Genomic DNA, 21107 nt, shown 5'->3' on the forward strand with positions numbered 1-21107 from the left:
TCACTACTTAGTGGCTTACTAAATCGACATTTCATATATTTTGTCTTACTCTTACTCAACTTAAAACCTCTGGCTTCTAATGTCTGCTTCCATAATTCTAACTTAGCATTAACCCCAGCTCTAGTCTCATCAATTAAAACAATATAATCAGCAAACAACATGAACCACGGCACATTTTCTTGAATTGATCTTGTAAGCTCGTCCTTCACTATAGCAAATAGGAAAGGGCTTAATGCATATCCTTTGTGTAACCCAAATAGTATCAAATATTTACCCTTTACAAAATACAAATTTCAAAACATATTTAATCCATAACGATTTTTCCCCAACACATCAGTGAGATCAAATTAATCAGCTAAAGCTCACTCACCCCTGTAAGTCTGTGCTAGTGTACGGTGCATTCGACTGTAGCCAGTATGTTTTCTACAAGCATGGAAGGCGGAACTCAATCCGACCCGTTCATATACGAAATAAAACAGTAAAATTTTGGTATATACTTACAAATCATTATCCACGGTAAGAAAACAAGAGGAGGACCTCCTCAAGATGAGGATCTTGCACCAAACAAGGGAGAAGAGGGAGTTGAACATGCATGGGAATGCTGTTTCCTGTAATATCCATCTCGTCATCTCCTCCACCTCTATTCCCTATTGCCCGGTTTATCCATTCCCCTCTTCGAAAACCCAGTTGTGGGATCCTTCTTAGGAATGATTTTGAACTCTCTTCACCGTCACCAACGAGCTCTAGATGCCTATGGAGGAAGAGGAAGGCAATAGTTGTGAGGGCAGTTTCTAGGGAGCCCCCATATGATGTATTGGGTGTTTCACCATCCTCAACTCCTCAAGAAATCAAGCGTGCGTATAGAAAATTGGCTCTCAAATACCACCCTGATGTCAACAAAGAGGTACCCATCAATTCTTTCATTGAGATGTTGCTCTCTTCTGTTTCTAATGTTCATAATCGGAATTTGTTTTTTATTGGAGGTGGGTTTTTTGTGGGAAGTGATTTTTTTTGCTGTATTGGAAACTATGCTTGGTGAAACAAGGCTTTTGGTTTATAGACTAGTTGGGGTTTTGCATGTGATGAATTCTTGGAACGTATGAATATGATGTTGGGTTTTGGGTATTCTTCGTTTTGATGAAAGTAGTTGAGGTTTCAAATTTATAGAACATAGTTGAGGTTATGGACTAAGAAAAGAATGGGTGAAATTTTCTAATGCCTATGAAAGCTTAATATCTTCTCCTTTTCCTCATCTTGGCAATGCATGTTTGCGCAGACTGCCTACCCAATATGAAAAATATAGTAGTTCAATCTTTGTTATTTGATTCTGGAAAATCGACAATAGCAGTGGAACTAATACTGTTGTAGTCTGCCTGGTATTGCTGATTCTTTGGAACCATTCCTAAGAATACTAGATCATGAAGGATGGAAGTGAAGTATCAAACCCAAAATCGTAACTCAGATGTGTCAAATTCATAGTTAGCAAAACTCTTCCTTTTTTTTAAATGAAAAACAAATGAAACTCCGTCTTTTTTACAAAAATCTGCAAAAAACGCTTTCTTTTGAGAGAAGCGTTTAGAACAAGGAAACTTACATTTAAAGAAAATACTTTTTAAAAAAACTCAAATATGGGTCCAATTAGATCAGTTCTTGGGTTCAAATCAAAATGATTCTTGAATCTGAATTTCATTGTTCTTGTATCTTAACTTGTTTCTCATAGAAAAATCTCATATACATGCCCATTTTTTTTACCCCCGTTTAATAAAATTTAAACGGAATTAAACCCATATGTATTGTTTACCGATTTTTTTGAAATTACTTCTTTTATGCCATTTTTCTCAGCCGTCTTTTTGAACACGAGACCTTTCCAATAACGTATTCAGTATTTAACGATTTTTTCTGTTTCACGTGTTGCTAACTATTGTCAAATTCTTGAGCTGTGCTCTTTGTTAAGTGAGAATTTCCAATTCAAGGGCACATGGATGAGAATATTATGCTTGGCTTTGGTCTTTCTACTGTTTGGCGTCTTTTTAAATCAATTTGATTAGCAGAGGAAAATGAGCTGAGTTGACAGATTTTGGACACATGATTGCATCCAGATGTCAGTTTTGATAGTGTGTGCTACTACTTATATGTCAGAAACAGAGTCCCAATGCTGCATATAATGAATGATGGAGATATGCTAATCTTTAGCTTGATTAGGAGAAAAATTCAAAGAATATTTTGGAAGATAAAGATTGGGTGGCGTTAACACGTAAATTCTTCTTCATTATTTCCTTTGGGAAGACACACTTCATATAATAGCATTTTAGAAATCAAACTAGGTAGTAGATACTATGTCACATGGGTGCGGGTACGGGTGCGGCGCAATTTCAAAAATTTTGGACACGGGGACTCGGCTATATATATAATTTTTTTTAAATATATATATAGAAAAAAATGATTAGATCCGAGTCGGGTCTGGACAATAGAAGGTGGTTAGGGTTTTCTCATTCGAGAAAACCCTCCCCTCCTCTGCCGCCTGCCCTCTCTCCTCTCCTGTCCGACCACCACCGCCCCCGCTCCTGCAGCTTCGCCGGAGCCCTCGCTGGCCACCTCCCTTTCTCCTCCCTTGCTCGTACCCCCTCTGTCACCCTCTTCCTCCTTGTGTCCGGCAGACACACACGACGACCCCCAGGCAGCCCCGACCAGTATCTCCTCCTTCCTCTTCCACGGATTCTCCTCGCCAGCAATAGTCATAGGAGCCACGTCGCCGCAACCTTCCCCCTCTTCATGTCTTCTTCTTCTTCCTCTGTCATCTTCTTCTTCTCCTTCCCTCGTCCTCTTCTGTTCGCCGACGGCCTCGCTCCCCTCTGGTAAATCCCGACACACACACCCTCCTCGTCTCCCAGCTCGTTGGAGACGCCAGTAGGAGGTCGCCGACCTCCTGCCTCCCCTCTCCCAGGTGCGTTGACCGAGTCTATAAAGTGGACGGACTCGGCCCAGGTGCGTTGACTGAGTCCGCCCTGTGTCCGAAGCCGCACCCGTGTCGGGGCGTGTCAACGTGGGTGCGTTGACCCCCTAGCCGAGTCCGTGTGACATAGACTAGGTAAAATCTGTGCAATGAGAATATAAATCTTACAACAATAGTCTAGATTAAATCTCTCCTTGTCATGTTTATTGGAAATTGCAAATTTGGAAAGGAGCTAAAACAATGAAGTTTTCTATTAACAAATCTAGGAGAAAATATTTAGCAATTACTGATGGTTATGCTTCCATTTCATATGACACAAAGAAATGATCTGTGAGAACTATGGGTCTCCATGGACTAATGAGAGACGATTTGATTCATCGTGGTTGACTTAGAGAAGAAAAACAAGTCATTCTCACTCGTGAAATTTGCAACTGACCCAGATCTGATACACACAAAGGAGAAATCTCTGACACACACAATAGGCGTTGGGCACTGCACTTCTATTTCTTCAAATTGTACTTATTTCTACAATTAATACAAGAGGTTTTGGAAAATTCTAGTATATAGTTCCATGGAATATTTTATGAAAGATGAGAGTCCTTCAAGAATACAGTTATCACTTAATGTCCATGTCTGCACACATGAAGACGTTATGCTTATATCTGTGAACTTTATTTCATTGAATTGAAGGTTCTGGAGTTGGTTTTAAACTCTTATCATGTTATGTTTCTTTGATTATCACGGTAATTCCTAGTTGCTAATGCAGCATTTAGATGTTATATACCATGTAAATAATGTATTTCAAAAAGCACTGAACTTCCTCAAGAAAAATGAGTAGCCTTGTATTCTTGAGGGATAAAGCCATACTGATATTGTCATGAGAATAATATTGGAGAGAATGGTGCAAATAGATGGTTGATAACTTGATATGCCTCATTTGCAAATGGTAATCTGAGGAAAATAATAATCATCACTGGGAAGTATGTCTTATCAGTCAGTTATGTAGATTGGGACTCAAACATTGAGGCCACATATTTAACCAAGTTATAACAGCTCATAGTTCTAGACTCTAGTATTAAATGTTTCCTTTTAGATAGTTCTTAACACATTCTAGTCGCACTCTATAATGAAAAACTGAAGATGAGTAGCATACATTTAATTAGTATTCCTTTTCTGCATTTTCTTTTTTCTAGTTGCAGTGATGGGTTTATAATTGAGTTCTACCATTGGATAAAATTTTAAAAAAGTAAACAGAAAAAAACCTAGGTGGGAGCATTTTCTAATGAAATACCTAGATGATATGAACTCTTATTAACTGTTCTTATAGAATTTAAATAATTGCTGTTTTTCATTTCCTTGCATTTGTTTTCCATTTATTTCTGCATAGTTACACATTTTATGTTGCATCATTAATGTATTGTGAGTCTTCTGTCTTGATTTTACCTGAGCTGTAGTGATAATCATAGTCACCTATATCATTCAAGGTATTTTCTCGGCCAGGGTATTTATCAGAGAGATTTTCAAAAGTTGGAAAATCTCGGGAGTTGAAAAATATATAATTAATAAGAAAATAATAGTCTTGCATGATTTTTCTTGCAAAAATAGAAAGAAATAAGTTTTAGAAGGTTTTAAAATATAAAAAAAAAAAAAATAGGAAATGTATGCTTAAAATATAAAAAAAAAATCCCAAAAATATTGTGGTATTATCGTGATAGCTTAAGTACTAAAAATAATTTGAAAATATCATGATAAATTGCAGATAATATCGGCTGACTTGATTTCACCAATATTATCGTGATATTTTCAAAATATCGATGATGATGGTGATAATAGATGCCAATGGGATGGTATTATATTACCAATACTGCTCATGTTTTGGCTGTAAAAAACATACATATCTTATTTGTTGAGGAACATCTGCAACGCCCAGCTAAAATCTAGTAATAAAGGATTGGCTTCTCATGCATCTTTTTGAGAACAAATTTTGAAACAGAACAAAGTTTGGAGGCCCGAATGTGCTTGAGGAGGTATGCTGGTGTCACATGAACTTTTATATCTTTTTCTTTAGTCTCTTTTTTCTTTTTCTAACAAGGGGAGAAACCACTTCTATGGTTTGGGCATCTCGGACCCTCGGTGCAGGTTGAGAGATGCAACATTGACCATGGCCTTATTTTAGTGTTCGTGGTGTAAAACTGCACGATTACTCCCTCACCCTCTCCCCCAAACCCCCACTCACACCCCCACCGGGGGTAGTTTCCCATTGGCTTCAGCCTTGCCACAAGGGATGCATGCATCAACTATCAAACACTTAATGTCCTTCAACTTGAATGCATTAAGCCAATCCACCTAGCCAGGTTTTCAGAGCCCATATGGGCTTTTCTATTTTCTTTGTCTTATGCAAGAAGGATACAATCTTTTGCGCCGTGGTAATTATTCATGACCTTCAGCAGGGGATGTCCCTTTTCATTTATTATAGTGTATTAGTTTTTTAGGATAATAGCATCAATTGCAACTCTAAAATCCCCTTCAGGTAGGACCGTAGGATGTTTATACCTGATCTACAAAATTTTCCAGCCCAGCAATAGTAATAATAGTTTCATAGAGTTTTGGAACTCAAAAGTCACATTTAATGTTTACAGGTATTCCGCCCTTGTGTCAGATGTAGTTATATCTGAAAATTTGTGTCAGGTCAAGTGTGATAGCTGGGTTGACAAGATCAAACCATGTTCCATGAGAGGTATCATATTTGAATCCAACCAGGGCTATACTGCAGCTTGCTTTGCAAAGGAAACACGTTTAAGGAGTTCCACTTGATGCATATCAGTGTTTTTCTTCTTGAAGCACTTGTCGCACACCCCTCTTGTCTATAACCTCATTCCCGACTCTATCCATTGATGAAGAAAAGGAAGAAAGAAAACAGGATTAATTTATGAGCCTCAGACTGTTGAATGTCATGCACAGAAAATTCTTTGTTTCTGATTCTTTTTAATGAAAAGATTCGGACACAGAAACATATCCTCCATTTCTGGTCATTGACATGGTAATATTAGACTCTCCATCACTGTTGCATACCAATTCTTCTATCAAGCCATGTTTGCCTTAGACAATCCAGCTTTGTTTAACAAGCATTCTCTTGATGTGGCTACTGAATTGTCCACAGATTCTATTCTTTATTCTTTATTGTGTTTACGTTAATTCCTGCCTTGTTTATTATATAGGCAAATGCCCAGGAAAAGTTTATGCGAATCAAGCATGCATACAACACCATTCTGAATTCCGAATCTCGACGCAAGTATGATTATCAGGACCACCAGTCAGAATATTATTCGAGTGAAAGGGATGGTATTTGGAACAGCCAGGAAGAGGAAGAATTTTATGGCTTTGGTAAGAATTGTTCTTTATGAAATTCTCAGCCATGCTCTTTCAATCTCCTCTGTTGATTTCCTAAATCCCAAACACTAATAAAAGAGTTTGCAATTGCTTTGATCATATATCTTTAATATGGTCACGTAGGCTATGTAAATTATTAAAACGTCAACCATATGCTATACAAAAGCAGTTAATGCTATGGTTGATATGTAATTCTTATATTAACTGTTTATGCTGCAGGTGATTTTTTGAGAGATGTTCAAATAACAATAGGTAGAGGGATTGCTGCACCCTTTGGAGGGCAGACTGAAAAAACACATTTTTGTTATTTATAGTAGTTGGCATCTGCTGTGAAAAACACGTTTTGAATTCTTCTCCTCTTAATGTTGACGGAACAGAGGACTTATTTAGGGACCTGCAAACAGAGTTCTGGAACTGGGAAGCAAGCATCAATTCACAAGGGAAACCAAAGGGCTTGTGGGAAGAATTGGCGGTGAGTTTCACACACACAACATATATATGCATGCACATGCATGTGTCCCTCATTTGTTATTCACCGGCAGTGAAGCTATGCATGCACTTGCACCATTGAGCTAGCCATGCAGAGAATGCACATTGAAGTGCCCAGACACAAACATGGAATCTTCACATTGAACAAAACTCACAATATTTCTTGGTGTTCTGTCAACAGGACATTGGTGAAGAATTCGTTGAGTTTTTAGAGAAGGAGCTCAATATCACCGATTCAAATGCCAATATTCAGGACAATGACACTGCAAATGAAACTCGGACAGAAAGGGGAGAGAAGACAAGCAAAAGCAGTGACACAAGCAGTATAGAAGAAAACATTGATGAGATTGAAGCTGCACTTGTTCAACTGAAAAAGGAGCTCGGTCTTTAAGAGGAAGGCATTTCTCACTTGCAGGCTGTGAGTGGAAGCTCACCTAAAACGGCATCTACTGTCTTCTCTGCTTTGTATCATGTTCTCATAAACTACCAAAGGGCCCAATTCTATTTTTTGTAATCACACGGTTATTTACGAAAACATACACTGCATATTTTTATAATTCATATTCATACCCATCATCATCCATGTTCATTTGCAGGAACTCTCTCTCTCTCTCAATCAATGAGCAAGAACAATTATTTTGCTGTAGTAATTAGCGACATGCTTTATGGCAAACACTGATGATGAAAGTTACACTTTATCGAAGAGGTAAAGAATGTCTAATTTTCAGAACGCTCTTGTAGCTGAAAATATCACAAGTTTTCAGACGTAGACGTTTTATAAAACACTAATCTGATATGTTTAAGATGGATTTTCATTAACAGCATATGAGGAATGAATTATTCAGACGCCTTACACATTATCAAAGGCAACCACATACGAAAATTAAAAGGAATGAGCTGATAGAGTATTAGTTTATTGCGGATCCAGGGCAAATATGTGCGCAATGGCAGTTTCCCATAACAATACCACTGCAGACGCTAATTGTAGTTCTACCACCACAATGTGTATAGATCATATCTCTAGTGAGAATTCCTAGGGATTAGCATTGGCCAGGCTGAGAGAGAGAGATGAATGAGGTAAAATGGGTAAAGAGAATTTAATGAGGGCAAAATTGGTAAATTTTGAAGTTTATTGATTTTTACCATGATTAAAAGAAAGTTACCACAGGTATGTATCTGAAATTTTGATATGAAGATAAAACATGGCATGCATTTTTCTGGGTAAGAATTTGAATTATAAAACTAAACTTATGTTTTTGTAAATAACCCAATCACATAACCGAACAAAGGTGACTATCAAACAAGGTCTGCTCATCATGGTATGCATTAACATGATAATCTTAATCAAACAAGGTCTGTTCATCGTTGCATCAAATAACAACTCGATAATCTTGTAGAACCCAAAGCCAATTATTTGTCTACAAGTAACCCTATTTCGTCGAATCATCAAAACAAACAAACAATTTAAACAAAATTTCCAACTCCAAAGGCAACACCAGTGCACTGTTCGCGCCACCAACCCTGCCTCAAAATCTCTCTCCAAAACGAAAGAACACAGTGCCAGTACCGGAATTGTGGTCAACAGCATATTCAGCTCTAACTAGACCCAGCTTCATGCCAACACCATAAGAAGAACCATGGCCTACACGCCTGAAAAATTCAGTTGGGTTCCCTTTCACATCCTTGGAACTCCCTAGGTCGTTTCCATGTTCGGCGAAAGCATACACGTGAGTGTTCCTTATTGGTATCCGCAGCTCTGCAGCGAGCTAAGTATGAAAAAAACAAGAATTAGTTAATTTGCAAAGCAATGAAAAGATCATGATAGAGCAGGTATATCTTACCTCAAGAATGCTTCTGCAAGCACCCAACTCGCCCATGTTATAGCCTCTGACAGAGTAGGGACCACCGAGAGTGAACGCATCATAACTAGGGAGGTCACCAACACACCCACCATAATGTCCATGGAGGACCATCACTGGAGGTGGTGGCTTCCCGGTGCCTTCTTCCACTTGCTTCAGCTGAATGAAACGAGTTACAGTCAGCTGGTGACGGTTGAAGAATGGAAACTTGTTCCCAATACCGAGACCCTGGTCCAGCTGCAACATAGAAGCAAAATGTGTCAATTAGATGAAAAGAATTCACTATGCTCATTTTCTTTTATTTCAATAAATAAGTTACATACGTATATTCATCTCAGAAAAGCCTGATTTGGTATAAATAACTTCTTTCAGAAGTGACTAACAATGGCTTCCAAAGAACACATGCCAACCAAAAGTCACTGCAGAAACAAGTTCAGCAGGACCTCTAGGAACGAATAACAAATTACCTAACAATGACGGCAATAAGCACAAAAAGAAAAAGTAGGAAAACCACAAGTTGAACGTGATAAAATTTTTTGTTGTTTCATGAATAACAAGATTAGGAACAATGGTTGGCATCTTGCATCACCTGTTTGAAAGATTTCAAATGATAACATAAGGTGTGAAAAATGTTACTGAAACAAATGGCTCGAAGTATTCATAAAGAACACTGTATGGCAAGCTACTATGAGAGCCCCCAGAAATCAGAAGGCTCTCCATTTCTGCCCCCATGAATCAAACAAACACTTTTGAAAGATTGTTTGGGATTATGGAGGCATGTAAAACACTCAAACATTTAAACATTCCATGTAGTGCTGCTTTTACAAGTAAATGCAGAAGTGCAAACTAAATATCAACCAGTCAATGAAAACATAAACTCAAAAAAAAAGTAAAAAATGGGTGTCTTTTCATTATTAAAAGCACTAAACATTCATCGCTGCATGGTTGACTAACACAAAATGTAAGGTGGACAACAAGAAACAGCCTGCAGAAAACAAAAGATGCTACCGCTCATCTTCCATCATCTGCTTCTGCCTCCCATGATTCAAATGAACACTTCTGAATAGTTTGTTCAGGATAACCAAGGCAAAATTTTCAGATTGCTAAGTGGAGGAGAAAAAGGAAAAAGCAATATAATAAAAATCAGAAAAGTACATGATGGTGAAACATAAGTTCATTCACTGAGAATAGAAAAGAATGAAAAGCAGAAAAATGAAGGAAACCTTATCCATCAGTGATGAGATTCAAGAACTCCAATGCATAATAGCATATTTCTACACCAAAACCCAGAAAAACAACCATATTTCTCTGTGCACAAAAATCAGGTAAAAGAAAAGGATGTTTCCATAATTATTGTGATATATCACCAGTAAGTTTTTTGGGTTGACATTGTAATATCTTCTAGGCTTCTGAATGACATAAACCATGTTTTATATGCCATAAAAACAGCGATATTGTCATCTATGGTTGAAGTATTGATGGTTCGAAAGGTGAGATGAGATATGAAGCTACCTGAAACACATTCCTGTCCCCAATAATGGTTCCATTTACAAACTTTGTGTTATCGCGTGTGATATTTGCCTGCAAAAATGCCATGCGATCAATGCCAGTGCCGCTCAGTGTTGTTGGAGGTCCATCCATGCTTAATCCTCCACTTGGCAATGCACGGGCACCATGGGTGCAGATACTACTTGTTTCATCACGAGTTGTAATTTCCTCCATGATGAGTCCGTATGTGAACTTACTCTGTCTGGTCAAGTTCTGAAGAAAAAAACAAAAAGTATATTATGGTATTAATAGATTTCACTTTATGGGACAAATTACGCCAAATACACTGACTCTGGATATAATGGGATATGTAGAAACCAACCTCTGTGACATTTGCTTTAATACCAACTCTGTCAACCCATATGCCAGGCACATCTTCCATCCCAGGGCCACCTGTGAAAACCGGACTCAGTTTTCGACTGTTGAAGCAGCTTGTACGGAACGTACGGTTACGAGGATTGAAAACACCATCTAAATATGGATGCACATACTCAAGCTTGAAGGCGAGATCATCCTGGTCAGAAAGTTACAATAACTGATAAGAACACCATGAATCACATCTTGGAAGAGAATTCATGAAAGGCGCTCGGTAATGCCAGATGTATCTACAGAACCAATTTGATAAAATAAATATTTTCTTTAAGAGAATTTATTTGACTGACCCAAACCAAAACTTAGATGTTTTTTTTTCTCTACAGACACTGATGTGCAAATATTTCCAGTAAATGTGTTATTTCCAGAATCCAGAGCCCAAGATTTTCAATAAATATCCCCAGAGGACAGCAACATATTAACCAGGAATAAACTAAAGGTATTTCCAGAATCCAGAGCCCAGAATTTTCAATAAATATCACCAGAGGATTAACCAGGAATAAACTAAGGGTACTTGTAATTTGTGAGATACTTAGAGGAAGTTTTTACCAGATTGACTAAATACAACCCTATGCTACTTTAACTGTAATCTTTCACATTCTGTTAAACATGCACTGATATCAGCCTTTTCCAGATCTTTTTTTATTCAATTCTAAATGATAGTTTATAAATTATTCTAAGAATTTCCCTACTTTTGCACCATGTGTTTTAATTTTTGTATTCCTTATCAAGAAAAGTGAAAAACTAAAACTTATAACGTTCAAGAATTCAATGCCTCCACTCTCCTATCACAAAATAGCAGTTGTTATTATTACTCCATTTCTCTCTATATAGAGCACTATCAGAAAGAAACAACATTGAGAATGGCATTAGGAACATAGAATGTAACAGTTGGGATTTCTTATTTTTATCTTTGGGATGAGCAACCTGGGCCATATTGTCTCCACCTTTTCATTAAATAACAATTGGGAGCTGCAAAACAAAATATTATCTTTTGTAGCTCTGAAGTGTCGTGAATGAAACTTAAAGAATAAAAGAGAAAAACTGTTTCTTTTCAAAATTGCCTACTTATGCATGCTAGTTGACATTTAACAATCAACAGAAAATCATCTGATTCAAACCAACTGATCTGCATTGAAGACTATGCCTGACTAAACCAACCATGAAAAGATATTTAACCAAACCAAATCAAATTGTGAAACTATGAATCTAACTGGCCCAACCATGAAAAGAATCAATCATTACCACTCCAGATTGCAACTTTGTATGATCAAGACACCATCAAGGCTCTCTTCCTAACATAGGAATTATCTAGAATAGGAATACATGAAAATAAAAATATCCAGAAACATTTACCAGGTGATGCTTGTCCCCATCCTCTACTGGTGCACATCACTATATGTATAAAAGAGTGGGACGAGAAGCAGCAAAGTTCACTAAAAGGTTACTAAAATTGTTAATAAGTAGCATATGATATTTTGCCTAAATTGTTGATTTTCAAAAAAAGGTGCTCATCATAAATAGCGACAGTAGAAAACCTTTTGTAGAGATTTTAATACAAGTACTTTCTGTTCTCAACACTATTACTTGCATTTTGTCCACGAAAATCTGCTGTCAAACCCAAGGTTGTAAGTATCGTATATTAACCCGCATTGGTCAGGCCCAAAGTTAGACATGTATGTATCACATCGGATAGTATCATATCATAAAAAATAATAAAGTTTTAATAAAAAATCAGAAAAAAAATCAGAAAAAACTTGGGAAAAAACTAAAAAAATCAAAACACATGAAACAATGATGAATTTCATAAAATACAGCCATAAAATCACATATGAAGCATTTATGTCTCTATGAGATGCAAAAGACATCATCAAACAATGATGAATTGCATAAGATAAAACTATAATATTACCTATGTACCCATGTGAAATGGAATATTACATATCAAAACAATTATGTGCTATGAATGGCATGCATAAGACATTGAACCTTAAATAATCAAGATAATATGCTATAAATGACAATCTCACAAGAAAAATGCAAACTATGAAATAATATGCATATCAAATAACGAATCTAAGATAATAAGTCACAAGATTCATAATAATGTGTTTACATAAACAAAAAAAAGTGTTTTTTTAATGCTTAAAAATTTTACATAACTATTTTTTTTAATTTCAAACAAAAATTAATTAGATAACGTCAATCATTGAGTATCATCCATATCATCTTTTTTTCTGGAAAAAAATCTCTCTAAATCACTCTTAAGCTCTTTAGGGATGAATATGAACTAGCCCCAAGGGCCCTTATATGTTTTCGAAAAAAAATTGAAATAAGTGCATTTAAACTGCATTTATCACTGTGTATCTTAAGATACACCCCGTATCGTAGTGTATCGTAAAATACAGGGGTGCATCATAAGATACGGGGGTGTATCATATTGGAACACCCCATAGTAACGATACATATGGATCATCCTAACACCAAACAATAACGAAATCCCAATACACTTCTTCTAGCCTATTCAAGTCTAAAGGAAGTCGATCATCAGTCCACATCCATAGGAAAGCACACATAAAATATAATTTACAAAATACTATCAACATTGCTTTCTTATTACATAATTTACAAAATCTATTATTTAATAAAAAATTACAATAGCCATAAGATAAGAATTCAAGCAAATAAAGACATGTACCAGGAGACAGGTAACATGATGAGAACTGACAAAGCAGAGGTCATGCTGTTTGATATTGGCATTTGTTGAAGTTCAATATATGCTTCTTTCCATGCGAAATCCCAGAAAAAGGTAGAATGCTATAAATGGTAAGATAAAAGCAAAAAAGAACTATAGAACATATCATTCTCCAAATCTATGCACTATACAAAAGAAGGGTTGCTCCTAAAAACCATGAGAAATAATTTATAATACTAAACAGTAAATACGTCGGGAATTAAAATGAGTTTTATGATTTTTCAATGTCTGACTTGCATTAAATTGAGACAGGATAGCTGGACCAGAAATTCATCAGACTCTAACAAACTCAGTTAATCCTAACAAAAAGAAATGATCCAAAATCTTACATAAACAAGTCATGAAAAACTTAGTTCATAAATGCTCAAGAAACAGAAAAGATACCAAAAAACACTGTTTTAATTTTTTTACACAAATATCAGCTAAAAGAATAGAATTATCAAATAAATTTAAAAAATATAAATGGTTCTAGCATTTAAAGTTGAATGCCAACAACCAGTACTCTTAAAAGGACAATGATATGCCTCTGTGTGTAACATGCACACAAGTTGGAAAAAATCATCAGAAAGAACCACAAAGAATTTGTAAAACATCAAGCAAACTTCATTGTTGTAGTACACAAGCAACAAAAGTTTATTAATAAAATAAAATACAAGCTAAGATCCTCAATCATTAACATTAAATCAACACATAAAATTAGTGAAGTAACTTGGCTTGGATATTCATTTCCCAAGTCATAAATCAAAGTCCCAATCAGAGCATTAAGAATGGCTTCTGAATGTCCAGGGCATTGGAAATGAGCAAAATCAATTCCCCAAGCCCTGAGATATTTAAAATTTTAGAGTCAAAGGAATAATACCTGAGGATTAAGAAGGTTACTGGAAGTCACCGATCCAAGAAGGGATCTGTTCAGCCCTTTTATGTTCCGATGTTCAAATGAAACAGTTCCACCAGGTTGGATAGATGCCTGAAAAGAGCTGTGCATAAGTCATTTGAGAAATAAACATAGGCCAGATTAACATGATGTTAACAATCACTGAAGGAGCAAACAGTTCATATAACCAATAACCACATACTAGGGTAGGCCGCCCTTGATGCCCAGGTACAATACTCCACTCCGTGCTGACTTCAGATGTCTTCTGCTCAAGTTCTTTAAGCTTAATCTCCACGATTATCCCACCCTCACTCTTTTCATCAGGCCGTGGATTCACTTCAATGTTGGAGAATAAGGCAAGAGAGTTAATATTCCGAAGTGCTTGTTTCCCTGCTTCTATGTTGAAAACATGTCCTGCTCGAAGCTGCATCGGGACAAATTCACTGAGACGTCAGCAAGTGAAGGAAAAACTAGAACAGATCTCATATGTACAAATGCAAAACAAATGAAATATGCCTTAACCTGATAAATCAAATTATCCATGCATAATAGATCATCCCAAATATATCCAAGTAATAAACGGTAAAATGGTTATTGTGAAGAGAGAAAAGTAGTTCTTGTCCACTGAATCCATGCAGGAATTCTTTTACACTGAAGCAGTAAACAACCAACTTATGAAACTAAGAGTGCTAAGAGTATAATAACTAACAAACCGTAAGCTACAGAATACTCCAAGTACACATATAAATACTCAATAATGTACTCAAGTTACAAATATTCACCAAATTTAGCTACTCGAAGTAAACTAATGAGCACCCTCCAATATCTAATGGAGTTAAATGGTGGTTATCTTTCAATGCAATATGAAGTTCCGCTGAAATTTTTCAGACAATTGAAATCTGGTAATGATCATTCTGATACCCTGAGATCGGAAAGACGTTTGCTACCATGACGATGCTAGACTGTACAACCAACAAGATGAGAACTTCTAGTTTACAGAGAAGTAACTAAAGAACAAACGAGTTACCTGTGGAGGCAACTCCCTGCGGATAACCCCAAGCTGTGTGTTCCCCTCGCAGACATTGCCGAGCTTATCCTGAAATTGGATAACTAGCTGGGTGACATCCCCCTCTACCACCTCGCAAACGACCTCTCTCGTGTTCAGGTTGCCGAAGTTCACAACTTGCGCGCACGCATACCCCTCATCGTGGTACCACTTCTGCACTCGATCCCGTATCCTCTGCAGCAGCCGCGCGCTCAACTTCCCGTGCTGCTTCAGCAGCATGACCACCTCCCTCTGCACCGGGATGGGCAGGAGGCACGGCCGCGACCGGTCGATCCTCCGCCGGTAGTCCGCCTCCTGGCGCCGGATGTACTCCATCTTCTCCTTGTCCGTCATGTCCTCGTCCATCTCCAGCGGCTTCGACTGCGGCATCAACCCGACGTTGATGCACCGGAATTTGTCCGCCGACTGCCAGGTGCTCTCGGAGAAGGAGATCTTCAGCCCGAGGGTTCCGTCGGGCTTCGTGACCCCGTCGATGTCAACCTTCTCGAACATTCCGCAGGTGGCGAGGGTCTCGAGCTCCTTCTGGAGCACGGCCTTCGTGTAGACCTTCCCCGGCTGCAGCGAGACCATCTCGAAGAAGGAATCTTCGGAGGAGACGGTCCGGCCTCGGCGCCGGTCAAAGAAGAGGATCTCCGATATCTTGTATCGCTTGAACCCGCTGAGCTTGTTCAATTGCATCACGATGTTCGCCGGCAGCCCGTGGGAGTCCCACTCCAGCGACTCGTCCTCCTTTGCGTTCGCTGGAACGGCAAAGAACCTCGTCCACCACGCTCCTCCTCCTCCTCCTCCCCCTCCTCCCCCTCCTCCTCCTCCCCCTCCTCCGCCGCCACTGCCGGAGTTCCTTCCTCCTCCTCCGCTAGGGGAGGAGGCAATGTGGAAGATAAAGGCGGAGAGGATGGGAAACCCTAGGGTTTTGCGGACGGCGGAGGAGTTGCTCTTCGCCCATTGGCCGAGGTTGAAGGAGGTGCTCCCGGAGGAGACGTCACGGGAAGAGGAGGCGACGACGGTGGAGGTGGTGGCTCTCCGCCCTCTGGCCGGTGGCGCGGCCGGCGTGAGGCTGGGAAACGACGGAGAAGGCCGCCCGGCGAACGCCATTTCTGGGGGGGAGAGAGGGGGATAAGGAGTAGTTGGGTCGGGGCGTTTTTGTAGACCCTGGGGGAGGAGGTGGTGGGCTCGGTCAAAGGACCCTGACCTATAACTCGGCTCGGTGGGCTCGAGTCTAGCTGGTGCCTAGTGGGTTCGCTGGTTGCTTGTGACTTGAAAGTGTAACTCCAAACAAAGATATAGATAGCATATTACAACCATAGAAATTGAATTTATCGCATTAATAACAAGTTACAAACGCGATACTTTCAAACCATACATTCACAAATATAGGGCCGTTTTTCGAAAATTGTGCAATTTTTATCGCGGGAGTTTCAAAAAGTGATATAATCTTGATAAAAACACGATGTTTTCAAAATATTGTATATTTTGAAAATATCATGTTTTTATCATGGTATTATCATGTTATTAACTTGATACATATATTTGTATACATTTTTTATGTTTTTACTTATATTTTTATATTTTAAAATTAAAATATATCTATATTTTCCTGAGATTTTCACGAGAAAAGTCAATATTTTAAAAATATTGTGATTTTTTGACATTACATTAGCCTCTGAAAATATCACAATAAAAATATAGCATTTTCAAAATATTGATGGCATTTTATGACGTAGTTCTCACCTATAACCCAAACAAAGTTTCGACAAACCGGTTCGGTTTGACTTTGGCTTGGTGTCTCATTGTTGGCGATGTTTGGTTGGAGCCAATCTATGTCACAATGATTCATGAACTAGAAGACACGGGATTCTGTTTGAACTCTAAAAAGTTTGAAATTTTTTTAAAAAATGGGACGCAAGAACACAGAATTTTTAAAAAATTTTAATCAATAAAAAACTAATTTTGAATATTTTAACATTACAAATAGTTTTTAATAAAATAGAATTAAAAAGTAATAAAAATATTAAAATATGAAATGTACATGTAACTGTCAGAATTCACGTGTCCGCGCATGTCACCAGGGGAATGCAGCCAAAATGGCGCGTCCCTGTGATAGAGGAGCCGATAGACACAAATACAGCCATGATTTTGAAAATCATATGAAAATTTTTGCAGGGATTCTAGCAAACCATGAAATCTCGAAAATATAATCAGGTTTTCAAAATCTTATTCATTTCCATTATGTGGCAATATTATCATGATTTGTATAGCTTCAAAATTCTAGTATTTTTTACAGTTTTTGTTTTTTTATATGTATAGACGTTTTTTTTTTACTTTTTGAGAAAATATATTAGATTTTCCATTGATATGAAAATCCCAAGAATGCGATTTGTCCCTATGGTTGGAGCCATCTTAGGGAACTTGGCTTAGGGTGGGTTTGGCCACTACTCAACTCAACTTGGTTAGCCGTTTCTGCCATTTTTCTACTTGGGGTGTAAATGAGCTAGGTTAGGAGCCAAGGGGTTTGGCGTAGTAGGATGGGGCCTAAGCCGCTAGGGGTCTAGGTTTAAAACCCATGGGTGTCACCTTAGTCGAAGCAAGGTGACTCGGGCGAGGGTTAATCCCAAATAGTTTTACGCTACCATGATAAAAACCATAAGTATGGCAGGCAGAGCCAATGCAACTAGGTCTTTGATCCTGGAGACAGTTTTTCCATGTCGGGTTCGGATCTTATTTAGGGCTGTCAACAAATTGGTGTGCTCGACCCATAAGGGTGCACTCATGGCAAACAGCCAGCTTCATATTCGGGTTTAAGTTATGTCAGATCAAGAAAATGGAATATCAAGCTTAGCCAGCATAATTAAAAAGTATTTAGAACTTATAATTTTACTTAAAAATATATATATAAACTCGGGTCAGCGAGGTCAGGTAGTATGTGTAGCAAAGATCACAGCTCAAACCCAACCCGCATGTTACTTGGATCGGGTTCTGGTTGACCCAGTTAATATTCAGGTCCGCAATTTTATTTCCATAGCTGGATATTCGGTGTTATGTTGGTCTGCATGATCGATACAAAAACCGACCCATTGACAACACTAATCTTACTGGATCCGGATTTGGGTTTGTGTAGCCCTGGAAGAAGAGAGAGGAAGTTTTTTCGACAAGCGATATGTTGGGTGCAACAACTTGGCCTTGTTAATGCCCACAAGGGCCCTACTCATCTGACAGGGGCGACTTGTGAATGTTACCAAGTTGATGGGATGTCACAAGTTCGAAACCTATGGGTATCTTCTTTGCTGTGAGGTTGAAGCTGGGTGTACTCTCATGTGAGCAGAGGAGACCTCAAGAGTTTTGTCAGCCAATGTGCAATCAGTGATGGGTGGTTTTTCTCTTGAATTATAAAAAAAAAAACACTTGGCCTTCTTTAAACTAGTGACTTGGTTCAGATGGCCACAACTACAAGTAGGGCTATCAATGAGCTGGGTTTACCCGACCCAATCCTGATCAACTGGATATGAGCATAAAAATGCTGACCCAAATGTTATTCAAGATGACCGAAACCTGACCCGGTTAATATGTAGGTCAGGTTTGAGCTTTGATTTTTGCAGGATGTCCAACCTGATCTGGCTGACTCGAGTAATTTATGTATTTTTAACCAAATTAGATACTCTATATTATATGGGTCAAGATTAGCATTCAAATTTCTTGATCCAGAATAATCCAAACCCAAACTCAAGCTGATTAAACTGGTGTTTAAGCTCGGGCTTGTTTATGTAATTGAGCTTATCTTTAAGCACAAGCTCGGCTCGTGCACCCTTGCATGCAGTATTTGGTTGTTCAAGCAAGCAAATTATCACAATCATAGAAAAGAGGAAGATATATATATATATGGAGTGTTGGCCTATATTTTGTAGCCATAATATTTTTTTTTTCTGAAATTTGAATAGGAATAATCACATGAAGGGTTGCTGTTTGATGATGTCAAGGATGCCCAGATCAATGTTCCGTACCATCGACAGTATCATATTGCAGTAGAAAATTATAGACACAAGCTTTATCTAAATCTGTCCCACATGATTCCTTATTAGGAAATGGGAAACGGGTTAATGTTTGCTACCCCGATGGGTAACGAATCCTTTATGAAAAATTTGTAATATTTAATTTTTTAAGATTTTGCAGGGGTTGAAAAATCAACAGCCCGCAATATACCAAATTTTCAACATTCATAAAATTGTATTTTTCCGTTGAAAAAATACAAAAGAGTGGATCCCTCCTATTTTGACCATGTTGAACACAACTATGGGGTTGGATTTGATCAAAACATCTCATTATGAATTACCAACGGGGGGCTCCGCTTGTTTGGTAGGAGCTGTTGCGTTGGGACATTGCAAGCTCAAATCCCAATGGTATGATGTATAACTGGTGGGGGTCTGCCTAACCCCAGCTTGCCTGTAAAAAAAGACATCCCCACTATGTGTTCCAATATGGGATGTTGATTCAAGTTCTTAACAAGCCTCGTCACAATATAAAAGATGCCTCTTGCTAAACAAAATAATATATTATATCTATAGGACTTGATCCACAAAACATTCAACCAAATATTAAAAACTAATGGGTCTACTAGATAGTATTAGCAATAGCACCAAATATTTACCCCAGCGTTTTACAGGATCCGCTCTCTTGCAGTTGTTATCTTATAGTTTAAATTGGCAAGCAGATTGGAAACTCTTTTGGTGATCTTCTATAATTTACGAAGACCAAACGGATCATGTGAAAATTCTATTGGAAAACTCCTACTTGTAATGCCAGCTTTACATGCAGAAAAGATGTGAAAGGAATAGTTGCTTTATCTTCTATATTAGGTGCAAATTTAATTGGTTGGCGCAATCAGAAAAATGACGAGTTCACAAATATAAATTCCCCTGATTTTACAGTTCTTCCCTTGGCTAGAGTATGGTGTTTTATGGTTATTGGGTAGGTGAGATACATTTCAAGGGCCTTAAAACATCTTTCCATTTTATAGTTGCATCACTGCACCCCCATTTAAAACCTTCCTTCTGCTTTCTGCATTGTAAACATGTTGACCCCTGTTGTCTTGGAGTGTCATTGCATTTTTCCTGTTGGCCCAATGTTAAAGAGTAAGACTCCATCACACCCTCAATTTCTCAACGGTCTTAGGGTTGGTTGATTCTATGTAAATTTTGATTCTATGTAAATTGATCTCTTGATATGCATGCATCATCTCTCTAATCAGCTTAGAATCGATTACCAGCTTCAGCCATGATTTGGCCATTATCATGGTGAGCCAAATGGAATTATAAATTACAGTAGCTTTCAAATATTTCTTCTCTTGTGATGCATAATGGTATTTCTGTTGACACTCCCCATGCCATTATAGTATAATGGCACAGAAAGTGCATTTTTACAATGAGGAAAGAGGACCACATTAGGTCCTTCTAAATAGGTTGCAGTTTGTGTTCAAGAGCAGAAAAAATCAAAACATGTAAGGACTTGAAAGTGCCAATAGCAGGCTCCTAAGTTATGGGTCATGAAGATTGAATAAGGTTTTGCTTGTGCAACTGCTGGTCTGGTGCTAAATTATTCACAGACAGGAGAGAACTGAAATGTAATTACCATCAAGATGATGGCTTGATCCATTGCAATCAGTAAGCCATCACAAAACTGTTGAGTTTTTAACTCTGTATATGATAACATTCAGTAACCTATGTAGAGAATTTAGTTTTTGCGTTGGTGTCCTTTTTCAAATTCACATTATCATCTCTACAGATGTCTTACAAGCATTCTTCTCCTCT

The 21107-nt window shown here is 38.0% G+C and overlaps 2 protein-coding genes across 3 annotated transcripts; one reads left to right on the forward strand and one right to left on the reverse strand.

Moving 5' to 3' along the window:
- Window positions 1-566: 566 nt before the first annotated feature.
- LOC149839874 (uncharacterized) lies at window positions 567-7480 on the forward strand. Of its 2 annotated transcripts, XM_090004264.1 has the most exons (5): window positions 567-904; window positions 6172-6337; window positions 6563-6595; window positions 6721-6815; window positions 7014-7480. In XM_090004264.1, the coding sequence occupies exons 1-5, from the start codon at window positions 593-595 to the stop codon at window positions 7221-7223; spliced, it is 816 nt and encodes a 271-aa protein (XP_089860390.1). In that variant the 5' UTR covers window positions 567-592; the 3' UTR covers window positions 7224-7480. The 2 variants fall into 2 exon arrangements, with proteins under 2 accessions (XP_089860390.1, XP_089860391.1); XM_090004265.1 differs by lacking the exon at window positions 6563-6595 and having other exon boundaries at window positions 568-904.
- Window positions 7481-8122: 642 nt separating this feature from the next.
- Window positions 8123-16418, reverse strand: LOC149839875 (protein TOC75-3, chloroplastic-like). The gene is made up of 7 exons (XM_090002861.1): window positions 15268-16418; window positions 14443-14664; window positions 14226-14333; window positions 10562-10753; window positions 10204-10452; window positions 8674-8928; window positions 8123-8598 (listed from the first exon to the last, which is right to left on the reverse strand). The coding sequence occupies exons 1-7, from the start codon at window positions 16399-16401 to the stop codon at window positions 8359-8361; spliced, it is 2400 nt and encodes a 799-aa protein (XP_089858987.1). The 5' UTR covers window positions 16402-16418; the 3' UTR covers window positions 8123-8358.
- Between the last annotated feature and the right edge of the window lie 4689 nt (window positions 16419-21107).

This window comes from Nuphar pumila, chromosome 4, assembly GCF_984573655.1.
Source record: "Nuphar pumila chromosome 4, dmNupPumi1.hap1.1, whole genome shotgun sequence".
Taxonomy (NCBI): Eukaryota; Viridiplantae; Streptophyta; class Magnoliopsida; order Nymphaeales; family Nymphaeaceae; genus Nuphar; species Nuphar pumila.

Excerpts from the sequence above, each read along its gene's own strand:
- LOC149839874 (XM_090004264.1), top strand. The coding sequence starts at position 593 with ATGGGAATGCTGTTTCCTGTAATATCCATCTCGTCATCTCCTCCACCT. Across the intron at positions 905-6,171 it reads ACCCTGATGTCAACAAAGAG|GCAAATGCCCAGGAAAAGTT; the intron begins GTACCCATCAAT and ends TTTATTATATAG. Across the intron at positions 6,596-6,720 it reads AGATGTTCAAATAACAATAG|AGGACTTATTTAGGGACCTG; the intron begins GTAGAGGGATTG and ends TTGACGGAACAG.
- LOC149839875 (XM_090002861.1), bottom strand. The coding sequence starts at position 16,401 with ATGGCGTTCGCCGGGCGGCCTTCTCCGTCGTTTCCCAGCCTCACGCCG. Across the intron at positions 14,665-15,267 it reads GCAGGGAGTTGCCTCCACAG|CTTCGAGCAGGACATGTTTT; the intron begins GTAACTCGTTTG and ends GTCCCGATGCAG. Across the intron at positions 10,754-14,225 it reads GTAACCTTCTTAATCCTCAG|GATGATCTCGCCTTCAAGCT; the intron begins GTATTATTCCTT and ends CTTTCTGACCAG.